The sequence below is a fragment of the Leucoraja erinacea genome, chromosome 3 (assembly GCF_028641065.1).
Source record: "Leucoraja erinacea ecotype New England chromosome 3, Leri_hhj_1, whole genome shotgun sequence".
Taxonomy (NCBI): Eukaryota; Metazoa; Chordata; class Chondrichthyes; order Rajiformes; family Rajidae; genus Leucoraja; species Leucoraja erinaceus.
In genome coordinates this window covers 71,148,959-71,165,544 of record NC_073379.1, presented here as the reverse complement: position 1 = coordinate 71,165,544, position 16,586 = coordinate 71,148,959, and the positions used below count along the sequence as shown (strand labels likewise).

Below are 16,586 nucleotides of genomic sequence, written 5' to 3'. Positions count from 1 at the left end.
TTAACCACAAAGAGAATTTAATATAATATCAAAGAAGAGGAGCATGGGAGTAAAATATAATGTAGAAAATATCAAACCTTTGACATTTTAAGTCAACACTCAAGTATTGGATGTACAGACTTTATGATATATGTGTTGACTATTTATACATTAATTTTGTCATTGCACACAATTATCATATTATTTCAACTTTTTTTTTGTGGTTTGTTTAAGTGTTTGTTTTAGGTGTCTCTCGTGTGTTTTGTGTGGGGATGGGGGGGTGAGGGGTGGGGGGGGGAGAGGGGAAAACCGTTCTTCAGTCACCCTCGACGGAGAGGCGACTTTTTCCATATCGCTTCTCTGCCTCCCCACTTGTGGCCAAACAGCTTGGATTGGTGCGGCCTTTCCCAGGTTGTAGGGCCTGGAGCATCAGCAGTGGGCGCAGCATGGACTTTTTCCATCGCGGAGTGGGCGAACCCTTGCCAGGGGATGCCAAAGAGGAGTGCTCCGATCGCTAGCTCCGACTACAACATCCTGAAGCCACGGTCTGCGGAGCTTCTAACCGCGGGCGCGGCGTGGATTTCCCATCGCGGAGCCTGGGATCCCTCGCCGGAGAAGAGCTCCGACCGCCGGCCTGCAGCCTAAAACATCCTGATGCCGCAGTCTGCGGAAGTTCTAACCGCGGGCGGGGCGTGGACTTCAAGTTCAAGTGAGTTTATTGTCATGTGTCCCTGATAGGACAATGAAATTCTTGCTTTGCTTCAGCACAACCGAACATAGTAGGCATTGACTACAAAACAGATCAGTGTGTCCATATACCATTATATAAATATATACACACATGAATAAATAAACTGATAAAGTGCAAATAACATATAATAGGTTATTAATGTTCATAGTTTTGTCCGAGCCAGGTTCAATAGCCCACAATGGCTGTGGGGAAGTAGCTATTCCTGAACCTGGTTGTTGCAGTCTTCAGGCTCCTGTACCTTCTACCTGAAGGTAGCAGGGAGATGAGTGTGTGGCCAGGATGGAGTGGGTCTTTAATGATACTACCAGCCTTTTGAGGCAGCGACTGCGATAAATCCCCTCGATGGAAGGAAGGTCAGAGCCGATGATGGACTGGGCAGTGTTGCCGAACCAAGCCACGATGCAACCGGTCAGCATGCTCTCTACTGTGCACCTGTAGAAGTTAGAGAGAGTCCTCCTTGACAAACCGACTCTCCGTGATCTTCTCAGGAAGTAGAAGCGCTGATGAGCTTTCTTGATAATTGCATCAGTGTTCTCGGACCAGGAAAGATCTTCAGAGATGTGCACGCCCAGGAATTTGAAGCTCTTGACCCTTTCAACCATCGACCCGTTGATATAAACCATCCGGAGCCTGGGATCCCTCGCCAGAGAAGAGCTCCAACCGTCGACCTGTGGCCGATAACATCCTGAAGCCACGGACTCCGGTAGGAAAGTGCCATTTTGGGCACTCCAAGCTGTAGAGTGTGTTCGACCATTCATGGCCCCAACCACGGGTGAACAAGGGAGGAGGACTGGCTGAACTTTGTGCCTTCCACCACAGTGAAGAATGCTGTGGTGGATGTTTGTGATAAATCTTATTGTGTATTGTGTGTTCTTTTAAATGTATCGTTGCTGGCAAATTGATTTCACTGCACCTTCAGGTGACGAATAAAATTGACTTTGACTTTGAATTATCCATTATGAAGCTAAAGTGTAAATAAGATGTCAGAATTCATTTTTCTAACTCTGCGCATTAAAGTTTTGAAAGTGGCTTCTTTATAGTCAGGTGCATACTCAATTCTGTTTAAGATTTTTTTTAAAGAAGAAGAATTGAAATATATCTTCCCCAGAAATACCCTTCCCCCAGATATTCTGGATTTGGCCAACAAAAGGGGGGAAATATATCTTCCTAATCACCAAAATGTTCTGTTTGTTAAATACAACCTTTGCAAGTAAATCGGGGAAAAATTGGAGAGGATTTGCTCGAGTTCTTTTTCATTTTTTACTTTTTACCCAATTTTTTTCTTTAATTGGTTGGACATTTCCAAAAGCTTGCATGAGTCCAGGGTGGGGCATCACAGGGTAACAAAAGTTTGATAGACCAGCTTGCCTTTGTCCATACGTACATTTGTTAATGGAATTGCATGTTCTTCTGAAGCACATGAGCAAAGACATCACCTTCTGCAGTATTTTACCAGAGTAGGAAGTCCGAGGATTAATCGCCAACTGGAGCAGTGGGGAAATTAGTCCAGTTAGACAAGAAAACCTCCACTTTCAATTATTCTTTTATTCTCCCAGCTCAGATATAAACTAACGGACGCATCCACTGGCACATCTGCACTTGGTTCACATGTAGGAGTGAACATTTTGACAAGATTGAGATGAGACCTGATCGAAATATATAAAATGATGAAAGGCATAGATAGGGTAGAACCTATGTATCCAATCTGAACCTTTTTTTCCACGAATGGAAAGATCAAATAGTAGAGGACATAGCTTTAAGGTGATAGGGGCAAAGTTTAAAGGAGATGAGCGGGCCAAGTCTTTTACACCTTGGGTGGTGCGTGCTTGCAACCTGCTGCTAGGGGAAGTGGTGGAGGCAGATGGTGGCTTTTAAGAGACTCTTGGATAGGCAGTGGATATGCAGAGAATGGAAAGATAAGGATTATGTGCAGGCAGATAGGAGATGGTCATGTTCGGCACAGACACTGTTCTAAGGCCTGCCATCCTGTCAGCACCTGTAAAAAATATATTACAGTGAGAAATTAGCACTTCAGAGAAGGAAGAACATTTAGGGAAGACTCTGAACATTTCCTCAGAACTCATAACAAGAAATTCCATTCAACTAAATGGGATTATCTTCACTGATCACCCTACTATCAATATCCTGGGGCTCACCATTGGCCAGAACTCAAATGGGACATATCAATAAGTGAGGTGAAAGACTGTGGGGAGTGACTCACCTCCTGTTACTCCAAAGTCTTTCCAACAACTCAAACGCAGAAGTTTAGAGTGAGATAGAATATTCTTTGCTTGCCCGGATAAGTGCATTTTAACAAAACTCAAGAGGTTCATCCGTTAAAGCAAACTATTTATTTGGCACCACCTCCACCAACCTATTCCCTCTAACACAGACACACAATGGCTATGATGTATTCTGTTCCCAACATACTCTGCATTTATTTGTCGTGACTACTCCAACAGCACCTCACAGACCATCAGCATCTTCCTCTATGTAAATTGAGGTAGTAAATGTAAATGTACCACTGTAAGAGAGGTCGATTGTAATCATCTATTGTCTTTCTGCTGACTGGTTAGCATGCAAAACAAGCTTTTCACTGTATCTTGGAAATAGATTGGCATTTCTTCATCATCACAGGGACTAAATCCTGAAACCTCTTCCCCAACAGTGTTGTAGGTGGACTTTCAATGAAAGGAGTCAAGAATGTTTATTTCTCATATGCACTGGGTATGAACTGGAACAACAAAACACTGCAGCTTTACAGGAAAAATGGATTATATAGGTTCGAGAAAGCAACCTACCACTAATTTATTACGAATGATAAATTTGGTCTTGTCCGCGATGCCCAAATCCTAAAAATCGAATAAATAATAAAAGATAAATTATCAAGAGCACAAGATGACCATGGACACCTTCACTCTACTGGAGGCATAAAGGGACTGTCCCACTTGGCCGTCATTTGCGCCTCATTTACGCGTCATATGTAAAATAGGTTGACGCGTCGTTACACGCGACATCGCGCGCAAATCACACGTCACCGTGCCGCCTGGTGCGCGTGACATCATTAGAATACCCTGCAGCACGCGGTGACGCATGGATACGCAGGGTGACGTAACCTTGCATCACCACGCGATACACGTGAGATGTCGGGACGCAGCGTGCGATGGCAATGCGTCAGCGTGCGTACCCAATACTTCAGCGTGCGTAGGCGATACATCACGCAGGTGGCGTGTGAGGATTTCGTGCAGCACGAAATCCTGGAGCGCGGCGCGATACCGCGCGCAACTCCACACTCCTCCATGCTCTCCATGCGCCCGTCCCGCACTACCCACACGCTACCTGTGCGTCACAACGTGTCTACCTATTTTACGTATGACGCGTAAATGAGGCGCAAATGATGGCTAAGTGGGACAGGCCCTTTAGGGTCTGCAAATGCTGCACCACTTTACCACTCCACTTCAAAGTCTCTTCAGTGCATTTCATCCTTGAAGAAATGTTCCACTTCTCTTCAACAGGAGTGCTGTGAAATTATCTGTGACTACTCCTCCCCTGTGATTTCCACTGCTCTGTAACTCTTTGACCATCATCACACATTGATGTTGGCAGCCCATTTTTCTCCACAGATGCTCCACCCATCGTGTTACTCCAGCAGCTTTCTTTGTTTTACACCTCCAATTTTTCTTTCATTTTGTTGATAGCTGATCCATTTACCCACCTTTGCATCCGAGTGCTTGAAATGCCTGCTTAACAAAACCACTTTGGGAAGGAGCCAAGTTATAATGTGCGGTGACAGATGGCCACATTATGTTAAGCATCATGACTGCAGCCACCACTGCTTTGTTTAAATAACTGTTTCTCTGGGGGGAAATGGTTGGGACTTGTGACATAAATGTGCAAGTCAATGTACGTCCGTTTATGGAAAAGATGAATATAAATCAATACGTGGCTAAATGTGCTACATTGACTTTAGAGATAAACAAGAAATGAAATAAAAAATAAAAGAATCTTGAATAATGCAGTGAAGTTATTATGTCCACTTGTTGATTCTGTTCCTCGCTTGTACAAAGGCTAACATTTCCTATAACACGCACTCGTATATTGTCTCCTTTCCTATCACATGTCTTTCTGATATTTATACTAACAGCTCTGGCAGCAAAACAACTAAGGAAGGAAAGAGAAAAGTGCTACGTCTCAGGTTCATTTTTCACTCATTCCCAATGGAAAGAAAATGAAATATGAAATGCCTAAATGTCTATTCATTGAGGTACAAGGCTTCAGATATTAATTTAATGGGACGCACTCAACATAGCTTGAAGAATCTTGAGCAAAGCACAAAGTGCTGGAGAAACTCAGTGGGTCAGGCAGCATCTGTGGAGGGAATAGACCGATTATGTTTCAGGTTGGAAACCTTCTACAGGCTGATTCCATAACATAACATGAATCTTGTTTGTGTGTTGCAGCTGCGTGATCTGCAGAAACTCAGCCACTTAGACATGTCCTCCAACCAGTTTCTGAGCATGCCCATATGTGTGCTTCGGATGTCAAACCTCAAGAGCCTGGATCTTAGCAGTAATAACCTGAAAGAACTTCCTCAGGATCTGGACAGGTAACTTCCTGATCAATATCTAACAAATGTGCAAAACCTGGTGGCTAAAACTAGAACACAATAATGAAAGTTCTTATATGTGCCATTTTTCAAAAGTAGAGCACATTCTACATGTAGTTACCATTAGCACCGATTCAATTCCAGTCCAAATTATGTTTATTTCAGGGTTCATAAGTTATTGGAATAGAATTAGGCCATCCAGACCAAGAAGTCTACTCCACCATTCAATAATAGCTGATTTATCTTTCCCTCTCAACACCATTCTCCTGACTTCAACCCATAATCCCTGACACCCATGGTAATTAAATCAAGTAACTGGGAAGACCTGCTGACTGGCAATTTTCCTGTTATCTGCCTTAGAATCATGACTGCTTATCATTCCTCTGCCAATTTTTCCCATTTGATTTAATTTCAATGGGAGTTCAGCACTTATGCCAGGTCAAACATGCCATAGGCTCAGCAAGCTAGTTCCCCAGCCTGGAATCGCAGAGCATCCGCACAGTTCCACTGGACTCCATGCATTGTTTACCTTCACGTTGTCCAAGGACCAGCTGTTAACAAATTAGAGGGCTGCAATTCAGTCTGAACTCATCCCAAATTTATACTCAGTTAAATCCATGGAACCTGAAGCTCCCAGAGAATCTGGCTCTCTGTTCCAAGGGCCCTAATTGACCAGATTCATTTCAAATTATCTTCCTGGATTGTTTGTGAAAGTTGTCTGGCCAATCTCTAACCATATAACCATATAATCATATAACAATTACAGCATGGAAACAGGCCATCTCGGCCCTACAAGTCCGTGCCGAACACTTATTTCCCCCTAGTCCCATCTACCTGCACTCAGACCATAACCCTCCATTCCTTTCCCATCCACATACCTATCCAATTTAATTTTAAATGATAAAATTGAACCCGCCTCCACCACTTCCACTGGAAGCTCATTCCACACAGCTACCAGTCTCTGAGTAAAGAAGTTCCCCCTCATGTTACCCCTAAACTTCTGTCCCTTAATTCTGAAGTCATGTCCTCTTGTTTGAATCTTCCCTACTCACAATGGGAAAAGCTTATCCACGTCAACTCTGTCTATCCCTCTCATCATTTTAAAGACCTCTATCAAGTCCCCCCTTAACCTTCTGCGCTCCAAAGAATAAAGACCTAACTTATTCAACCTTAACCCAGATTCCAAATTTATTTTTTTCTATGTCCCATAGCAGCTTCTCAGATAGAGGTTGAAAATTACACTCATGTTTGTGTCAAGCACCCATTACTTTATTTGTACTGCCAATTTATTTTAAAAAATGTCACTGACAATTTGTCAGCAGAACTTCATAACATTTTCTCTGATCATTCATTTTCATTGCAATATTTGAATTCCTCACCAGTGCTGTCCAGTACCTTGTCCACAGCTACACCACAATAGTAATTGAGTCATTGTCATAGGCTATAAAAAACAGGAACGCATCCTTCGATCCATTAAAAAATACACCTCAGACTTGTCCAGATTAAATACCATTAGCCAAAGCTCCACCCAATTTTCTATTTGATCATTCTATATCCTACTGTAGTTTTAGACAACCTTTCTTGCAATACACACCATCAACTTTCATGTCATCCATAAATTTATTAATCAGAGTACTAAGAGTACTAAGAGTAAACCTAGCAATTATAGACCTGTTAGTTTGACTTCAGTGGTGGGCAAATTAATGGAAAAGATACTTAGAGACAATATATATAAGCATCTAGATAAACAGGGTCTGATTAGGAACAGTCAACATGGATTTGTGCCTGGAAGGTCATGTTTGACTAATCTTCTTGAATTTTTTGAAGAGGTTACTAAGGAAATTGACGAGGGTAAAGCAGTGGATGTTGTCTATATGGACTTTAGTAAGGCCTTTGACAAGGTTCCTCATGGAAGGTTGGTTAAGAAGGTTCAACTGTTGGGTATAAATGCAGGAATAGCAAGATGGATTCAACAGTGGCTGAATGGGAGAAGCCAGAGGGTAATGGTGGATGGCTGTTTATCGGGTTGGAGGCAGGTGACTAGTGGGGTGCCTCAGGGATCTGTGTTGGGTCCTTTGTTGTTTGTCATGTACATCAATGATCTGGATGAAGGTGTGGTAAATTGGATTAGTAAGTATGCAGATGATACTAAGATAGGGGGTGTTGTGGATAATGAAGAGGATTTCCAAAGTCTACAGAGTGATTTAGGCCATTTGGAAAAATGGGCTGAAAGATGGCAGATGGAGTTTAATGCTGATAAATGTGAGGTGCTACACCTTGGCAGGACAAATCAAAATAGGACGTACATGGTAAATGGTAGGGAATTGAAGAATACAGTTGAACAGAGGGATCTGGGTATAACCGTGCATAGTTCCTTGAAGGTGGAATCTCATATAGATAGGGTGGTAAAGAAAGCTTTTGGTATGCTAGCCTTTATAAATCAGAGCATTGAGTATAGAAGCTGGGATGTAATGTTAAAATTGTACAAGGCATTGGTGAGACCAAATCTGGAGTATGGTGTACAATTTTGGTCGCCAAATTATAGGAAGGATGTCAACAAAATAGAGAGAGTACAGAGGAGATTTACTAGAATGTTGCCTGGGTTTCAACAACTAAGTTACAGAGATAGGTTGAATAAGTTAGGTCTTTATTCTCTGGAGCGCAGAAGGTTAAGGGGGGACCTGATAGAGGTCTTTAAAATGATGAGAGGGATAGACAGAGTTGATGTGGACAAGCTTTTCCCTTTGAGAATAGGGAAGATTCAAACAAGGGGACATGACTTCAGAATTAAGGGACAGAAGTTTAGGGGTAATATGAGGGGGAACTTCTTTACGCAGAGAGTGGTGGCGGTGTGGAATGAGCTCCCAGTGGAAGTGGTGGAGGCAGGTTCATTGGTATCATTTAAAAATAAATTGGATAGGCATATGGATGAGAAGGGAATGGAGGGTTATGGTACGAGTGCAGGCAGGTGGGACTAATGGGGAAAAAAATTTGTTCGGCATGGACTTGTAGGGCCGAGATGGCCTGTTTCCGTGCTGTAATTGTTATATGGTTATATGTTATATGGTTATATCTCCTGTATTCATATCCAATCATCGATATTTATTATAAACAATGATCCCAGCACCAATCCTTGCAGCACACCACTAGTCACAGACGTCTAATCAGTAACAGGGAGTTAGATGTGGCCCTTGTGGCTAAAGGGATCAGGGGGTATGGAGAGAAGGCAGGTACAGGATACTGAGTTGGATGATCAGCCATGATCATATTGAATGGCGGTGCAGGCTCGAATGGCCAAATGGCCTACTCCTGTACCTATTTTCTTTGTTTCTATGTTAAAACGTCTCCTCATCACCATCCTCTGCCTCCCACATCCCAAAGACGAGAGGGGTTTGTCGGTTAATTGGCATCTGTAAATTGTCCCAGTTGCAGGGAGTGGATGCGAAAGTGAGTAACGTAGAATTGGTGTCCATGGTTGATGGATAGTCAGCATGGACTTGGTGACCAAAGGGCCTGTTTCCATTCTGTATCTCTAAACTCTAAACCCTTCATATCATCCAATGGAATGCCACTGCATCAGGATTGCATACTTAGGCCAATAATATAAACATTTCAAAATAAATGGACTTAAATTTAAATCATGTCAAGATTTTCTTTTGGATACTATTATTGTTTTTTTAAAACAAACCATAGATAAAGTGAGATAAATTAGGCTGCTCAGTGTAATATTCTATAGAGGTGAAGATAGGAACAGTGTGCATTATTTTTCTGTTCTGCACAGACTCAGTGAGCTCCAGTCGCTTTTCCTTCAGAAGAACAAGATGACCTACCTATCCAAAGTCTTGTGCAGAATGCCCAATCTAAAGATGTTGGTTGTCAGTGGCGATGACATAAACAACTTGCCAACTTCTCTTCTGACGGATCCCAATCTAAAGTAAGTATTGCAATACAATCTTTCCATTTGTAGTTATTTTTAAATAATCTCCTCTGTTTTTTGCTCTGCAACGTCTGCCTTTAATTCCTACCTTCCCCTAAAATTCAACAAAGCTGAGAAAGGAAGTGTTGCATTTCAATCAATAGACTTGTGCCTACTTCTGCATGTTAGTCTGCCATTGGAAGGACATATGAGTAATCAGGAGGAATGCAGTTGGATTCAGTTGATTGCTAGATTAAGACGTGGAAAAATATCACTTCATTCAGGTGATGGAGTTCATGACTGCTAGAACGCATGATTGAGCAACACTTACTAAATGAACGACAAATACTGAAAGCGCATTAGTTTAAGGGATCTTCCTACAAACATGTTAAGTACTGGAGACACAAGAAACTGTAGATGCTGAAATCCTGAGGAAGAAACAAAAGACTGGAGGAACTCAGCGGGTCAGGCTGCACGTGAGGGAATGACCAGACGGCATTTCACTCCTGACTATTGTCTGTCCTTTTCCCTCCACAGATGCTGCCTAGTCTGCAGATTTTCATCAGCATTTTGTTTTTTGTTCATAATTCTAGTTTATTTGTGTCAATACTTGCGAGTTACTGAGTATAGCAAAATGTACCAACGAATATTGACAGGGGATTGAACACTAACAAGGAAAGGGAGATGGTTAGAAGAAAATGATAAAATAACGGTCATGTGGGTTTTTAAAAAGCCGTTAAAGACCAGAACCAATGCAATTGGATAAAATTATTTGAGGAAAGTGATGTGCAGACTAAAGTCCCTAACTTTGGCAACACACGGGATTGTAGATGCTGGAATTCTGGCCATAAAACAAAAAGCGAACTGCAAGAGGAACTCAGCAGATCAGGCAGGGAAATGGAGTGGAAAGTGGAGGGAAATGGATGATATTCTGGGTTGGGACCCTTCTTCAGACATTCCTGACATTGGTCTCATAAAATAGTGCACACAGTAAGCTAAAGTTAAAAATGTGAATGATGCTGTGTCGCTGAAGGATATTTTATTGGATTTGTTTCCATGGTGATATGAGACTGAATATGGTGGTTAATACTGGCACAACATAAATTTTCAAACCGCTCTTTTAGAATTAACCTCAATGTTTAGCAATCTCAAATAATCAGATTTATTGCATTGTTTCTGGATGTGTGTTATGTTTAGCCAAGTGCATGGCATAAAAGGCATTTGGTTAAAATGATTTATTTAAGTTGTCTTTGCCTTTGGTGTTGGTCCGACAGGAATGTTCCACAACACAGTGTATGGCACCAAACAGTTTACTGCTGCAAACAATGAACCTCACTTTGAGTGAATAAATTTCTCCTTAATTTCAATCGTAAATGGCTTACTCCTTATTTTGAGACAGTGATGACCAATTCTGAGCTCATCAGGCAGGTGAAACATTTTTGTAACATATTTTGTGTCAAGCCCTCCAAGAATTCAAATGTTTCAATTAGGTCACCTTTCAGTGCTCAAAACTCTAGAACCCTGGTTCCCAATCTTTGGCCACGACCCAAAATTGAGTCACGAAGGATTGAAACTGAGGATTGGAGAGGGTCCAAAACATTTTTTTTTATTATGGAATATTCCGGTTAAAATTGTTTAAATGGTTGACACATAGCTTTGCAGTTGTTGTGCAAGTTTAAGCACGCAGGGGACAGGTGGGGAGACCGGTAGGAACATTGTGACTCTTTTGTTTTATGCATTAATTTTGTTTTCAATGATTTGACTTGATTTTTATTTAATACTTTAATTTTTTAAGAATAAGCTGCAAAGCCAAAATGTTGCGAAAACTCTGATTGTTTTGACAGAATTATCAATTCATTTATCATGCTTTCTTAAAATAAGTCCAAAAGTTTGATCCATTTTTGGCTGCGAATACGAAATTTTGAGCACTACTGCTTGAAAGAATAAAGTGCTCTGTGACTCAATCTCTTGACGTTTGCTGGATCCACCCTTCCAGGAATCAGTCTGCTAAATCTTTGTTACACTACCCCTACATCAACCAAAATATTTTTTACGTAAGAAGACCAAAATTATAAGTAACTAGACTAAGTGGGACCCGTTGGGTCCCTGTCACACGGGAGGCCAGGTCCCCCAACTCGAGAAATAAAGCATGAATTTTTCAGATAAAGCAATTTCGGACTCCACGGGATAAATCTCTACCAGAATATTATTTTTTTTTCTGTTAGTGCATCGTTTTTTTCGTTAGTGCGTCGTTTTCTCACACACACACACACACGCACGCACGCACACACACAAGATCAGAGTTTTATAATTATAGAGATAGATAGATATATTGTTACTCTATTTGCGATCTCACCGAAGCCCTGCATAATTATAAGAAGGTATTTTTACAGTTGTACTCTTAATAAAGGCTTTTGTATCATTTGCCTTCCTAATTACCTGCTGCATCTGCATATTGGCTTTCAGCATCAAATGCACATACATCCAGGTCCTGCTGAATCATTGAAAATAAAGCATTTCTGCTTTTTCTGTTGAAGTAAATAACATTTTTCCACATTCTGCTCCATCTGCCATGTTTTTGCTCTCTTAACTTTCTCATATCCCCTTGAAGCCATTTTGTGTCCGTCACTGTTCACGTTCCCATTTCATTTTGGGTCGTGAGCAAACTCAGAGCTCCTATTTAGATATCCAGAGCCAGATTGTTGCTGCAGATTTAAATTGGTTGGTCCCCTACTATTCACATCCTGCCTATTTAAGCAGAACCCATTTATTCCTATTCTTTATTTTCTTTGTCTAACAATCTTTTCAGTCTAACAACTGTACTTTCACAACTCCCAATTCATGCTCTCTAACTTTGTTCAACAATTTGTGGGGGCCTTTATCAAAATCCTTCTGAAAATCCACATGCGCCATACCCACTGATTTTGTCCTCTTCTACTCAACTCTAATAGATGGATAAATCATAATTTCCCTTTCATAAAACCGTGTTGATTCTACCCAATTATGTTTTGATGTCACATCATTTTAGTTTGGATTTCAACATTTTCCTAAGTATTAACAGTAACAGGTCTGTCATCTGCTTTCTCCCTTCTGCCTTTCTTCAATGACAATATCACATTTGCCACCCTACAATCTGAAGAAACATCTCAGAATCTATAGAACTTTGGAAGATGTTGACCAGAGCATCCATCATCTCCACAGCCACCCCTTCAGACACATTATCTTGCCTTTTTTTGTGTCTTTCAGCTCTTTAGCTAATCCTCTAGAATCGAACTGACCTAACTGTCAGTTGAATACTGGCTATAGAATTTAAATATATTGTCCATACTGAAGAGAGCTGATCAACTGTGGAGAGAGTGAAGCAATGTTGAATGTGATATATAATTCTTATTTAAAAAGTGAACTCCCATGACCTCGCGCGCTTTGTGCGAAATCCCATGTCAAGAGTTGATGGCGGGTGATTAGCAGTCAAATAATGAATTAAAGACATTTTCATTTTAAGTACCCAAAAAAATTATTTAAAAAAAATAACATCTGAAACAGAAAACTAAAGGTCTAAAGTTTACCTGATGGAAAAATCACTAAAAAATAAAAATCGAAAATGTTGGATCGCTGAGAACTCCTCTTTTCGTGCTCAATTGCCCCTTAAAAATAGAAATTAGGTGCAGGAGTAGGCCCCCCTGTCGGGCCGTACGCCCCATATGATTGGCTGATCATCCACTATCCCTCTAGAATCTCCATAACTGATCCCCTAACTGTCAGTTGAATCTAACTCCCTCTTGAATTTAAATATATTGTCCATACCTCGAGAGCTGACCAACTGTGGAGAGAGTCCAGCAATGTTGAACTCTGCTGTGTGAAAACTGATATTAAATTGTGGTTTTTCATCGTCTTGTCCTTAAAATATCCTTAGAAATGACCCCATGTCACTAGTTGAGGGGGAATTAGAGTTAAATAATGAATTAATGTAATTTTCATTTCCCTAAATACTGTAAATGAAAGGGCAATTTTTAAAAAGGATTTTTTCTCATTTTTCAGAAAAAGAAAGGTCTAAAGTCGGGTCTCGACCCGAAACGTCACCTATTCCTTTTCTCCAGAGATGCTGTCTGACTCGCTGAGTAACTGCAGCTTTTTGTGTCTATTTTCGGTTTAAACCAGTAGTTCCTTCCTACACATTATATGTTTTGATATTTTTCTGAATATAACATCACAATTAAATCAAATATGGATAAACTCTCGACCAAGGATTATGCACCTTATCTATCCTTTACCAGATATATTGATCTGCGGGAAAATCCACTTGACAATATCAAAGATATGGCAAACAGTGAAATCTTTGCAGATATTGCAGAGCATGAAGAATTTGAAAAAGATATGATGCACTTGTACTTTCAGGAGTTGAAAGAAAGAGGTGAGTGCTCGTGGGTTTGTTTATTCATTTATAAATTGGATTCTATTATGAAACTAGAAAACACAGTCATAACATATTTTAATTCACATTTATAAAAATCACTCTGAAGTTTGACAGATATAGTGTATAAAATCATGAATAGATCGGGTAGGCGCAGAGTCTCTTACCCAAAGTAGGGGAATCGAGGATCAGAAGACATAGGTTTAAAGCGAAGGAGAAAAGATTTAATAGAAATCTGAGGGGTGACATTTTCACTTAAAGGGTGGAGGGTGCATGGAACCAGTTGCCAGAGGAGGTAATTGAAGCAGGGACTATCGCAACGTTTAAGAAACAATTAGTCAAGTAAATGGATAGGACAGGTTTAGAGGGATATGGGGCAAAAGAAGGCAGGTGGGACTAGTGTAGCTGGGACATGTTGGCCTGTGTGCGCAAGTTAGGCCGATGGGCCTGTTTCCATGCTGTATGATTCTATGATTCTATATCTAAAATTTAGTTATCCATTCCACAAGTGTACCATGAAAAAGTAAAATCCATCCTTAACTAAACTTCAGCAATATTATTGCTTAATGATGAAGTACAATGTTTTTGTTTTACTGCAGAAACAACGCCGACCTATACAACAAGGGTATCTCTAAGTCTTCAGCTCTGAGAACATTTTGCAGCGTACTTCACTGAAATATGAATGTGATCTCAAAAAAATTGAATAATGATGAAGCTTTGTCAAGAACCAATCCACTAAATTGAAGTTGACTGGAAATACACTGTATTTTAAGAACTCAAGTTAGGTTTGTTAAATAGAAATTAGAATATGATTTCAATCTAGGTATGTTGCTTTTATTTGAGGCACAGTTCATTGGCTGACTAACATAGGTTAATGTTTGATTGAAAATAATTGAGTTCAATGACCAAATGTTAAAGGTGAGGAGAAATAGACAATAGACAATAGGTGCAGGAGTAGGCCATTCGGCCCTTCTTGTGAGCACCCGCCATTCAATGTGATCATAGCTGATCATCCACAATCAGTACCCGTTCCTGCCTTCTCCCCATATCCCCTGACTCTGCTACCCTTAAGAGCCCTATCAAGCTCTCTATTGAAAGTATCCAGAGAACCGGCCTCCACCGCCCTCCACAGACTCACAACTCTCTGAGTGTAAAAGTGTTTCCTCATCTCCGTTCTAAATGCCTAATCCGCAAGTTCAGAAGAGTGTCTTTGACCTGAAAAACCTCGAACTGGATCGACCGTCAGCGATGAAACAGCGAGCTGACTCGACCGACCGCACACACATCGCAAAGGCGGGAGCCAGGGAAAGCGGGGGAGCGCTGTCTGAAATTCACATCCGCGATGAAGAGGAAGGTAAAAGACGGCTGCACAGTAATGGTAATGGTAAGTCCTTTAGAGAGCGTGGGGGGGGGGGGGGGGGGGAGGGGGGAGAGAAGGAGAGAGAAGGGGGAGAGAAGGGGGGGGGACACTTTTAAGTTTAATAAAATTTACCGGGCATTTAACTTCCCAATAGGTTTTCCTTGGTCCTGAAAACTCCTATGAGCAAATTAAAATACCCGGCCATCGATGAAGATTGCCTACGCTGCCCTCGACTGCCTGTAACTACATAGCAACCCCACTCCACTGCACTACGAGTTAAAAAGAACAATGCGACCAATTTTTACTCGAGAACATTTTTACATCATGCTGAGGCCGCGATTATGCGGGAACTTCCCTCGAGCATGAAGGAGAGTTCCAGTGACCTCATACGACCTCCTAGGACCACGTGTCGACCATGCTGCGAGTTTGAGTCGAGGGCAAACTCTTCTAAACTCGCAAATTAGGTCGCCGCAGTGAGACAGCCCCTTTATCCCATATTCTTAAACTGTGGCCCCTGGTTCTGGACACCCCCCAACATCAGGAACATGTTTCCTGCCTCTAGCATGTCCAAACCCATAATAATATTATATGTTTCAATAAGATTGCCTCTCATCCTTCTAATTTGCAGAGTGCACAAGCCCAGCCACTCCATTCTCTCAGTATATGACAGTCCCGCCATCCCTGGAATTAACCTTGTAAACCTACGCTGTACTCCCTCAATAGCAAGAATGTCCTTCCTCAAATTAGGGGACCTAAACTGCACACAGTACTCCAGGTGTGGTCTCACAAGGGCCCTGTACAGCTGCAGAAGGAACTCTTAGCTCCTATACTCAACTCCCTTTGTTATGAAGGCCAACATGCCATTCACTTTCTTCACTGCCTGCTGTACCTGCATGCTTACTTTCATTGACTGATGAACAAGAACCTCCAGATCCCGTTGTACTTCCCCGTTTCCCAACTTGACACCTTTTAGATAATAATCTGCCTTCCTGTTTTTGCTACCAAATTGGATTACCTCACATTTATCCACATTAAACTGCATCTGCTATGCATCTGCCCACTCACACAACCTGTCCAAGTCACCCTGCATTCTCATAGCATCCTCCACACAGTTCACACTGCCACCCAGCTTTGTGTGATTGTGTTACTTTTAATCCCTTCATCTAAATCATTGATGTATATTGTAAATAGCTGCAGTCCCAACACCGAGCCTTGCGATACCCCACTAGCCATTGCCTGCCATTCTGAAAGGTACCCGTTAATCCCTACTCTTTGATTCCTGTCTGCCAACCACTTCTCTATCTATGTCAGCACTCTACCCCCAATACCATGTGCCCTAATTTTGCCCACTAATCCCCTATGTGGGACCTTATCAAATGCTTTCTGAAAGTCCAGGTACACTACATCCATTGGCTCTCCCTTGTCCATTTTTCTTGTTACATCCTCAAAAAGTTCCAGACGATTAGTCAAGCATGATTTCCCCTTCGTAAATTCATGCTGACTTGGACCGATCCTGTTAGTGCTATCCAAATGTGCTGTTATTTCATCTTTTATGATTGACTC

The 16,586-nt window shown here is 41.4% G+C and overlaps 1 protein-coding gene across 1 annotated transcript in view; it reads left to right on the top strand.

Annotated features, from left to right (window-relative positions):
* Positions 1–15,037, top strand: part of LOC129695706 (leucine-rich repeat-containing protein 2-like) — a 39,293-nt gene extending 24,256 nt beyond the window's left edge. The window contains exons 5-8 of the mRNA XM_055632899.1: positions 5,191–5,336; positions 9,118–9,270; positions 13,527–13,663; positions 14,263–15,037. Coding sequence (XP_055488874.1) covers positions 5,191–5,336; positions 9,118–9,270; positions 13,527–13,663; positions 14,263–14,312 — 486 coding nt within the window. The 3' untranslated portion in view covers positions 14,313–15,037. The remainder of the gene's footprint in view (positions 1–5,190; positions 5,337–9,117; positions 9,271–13,526; positions 13,664–14,262) is intronic.
* The last annotated feature ends 1,549 nt before the right edge of the window (positions 15,038–16,586 follow it).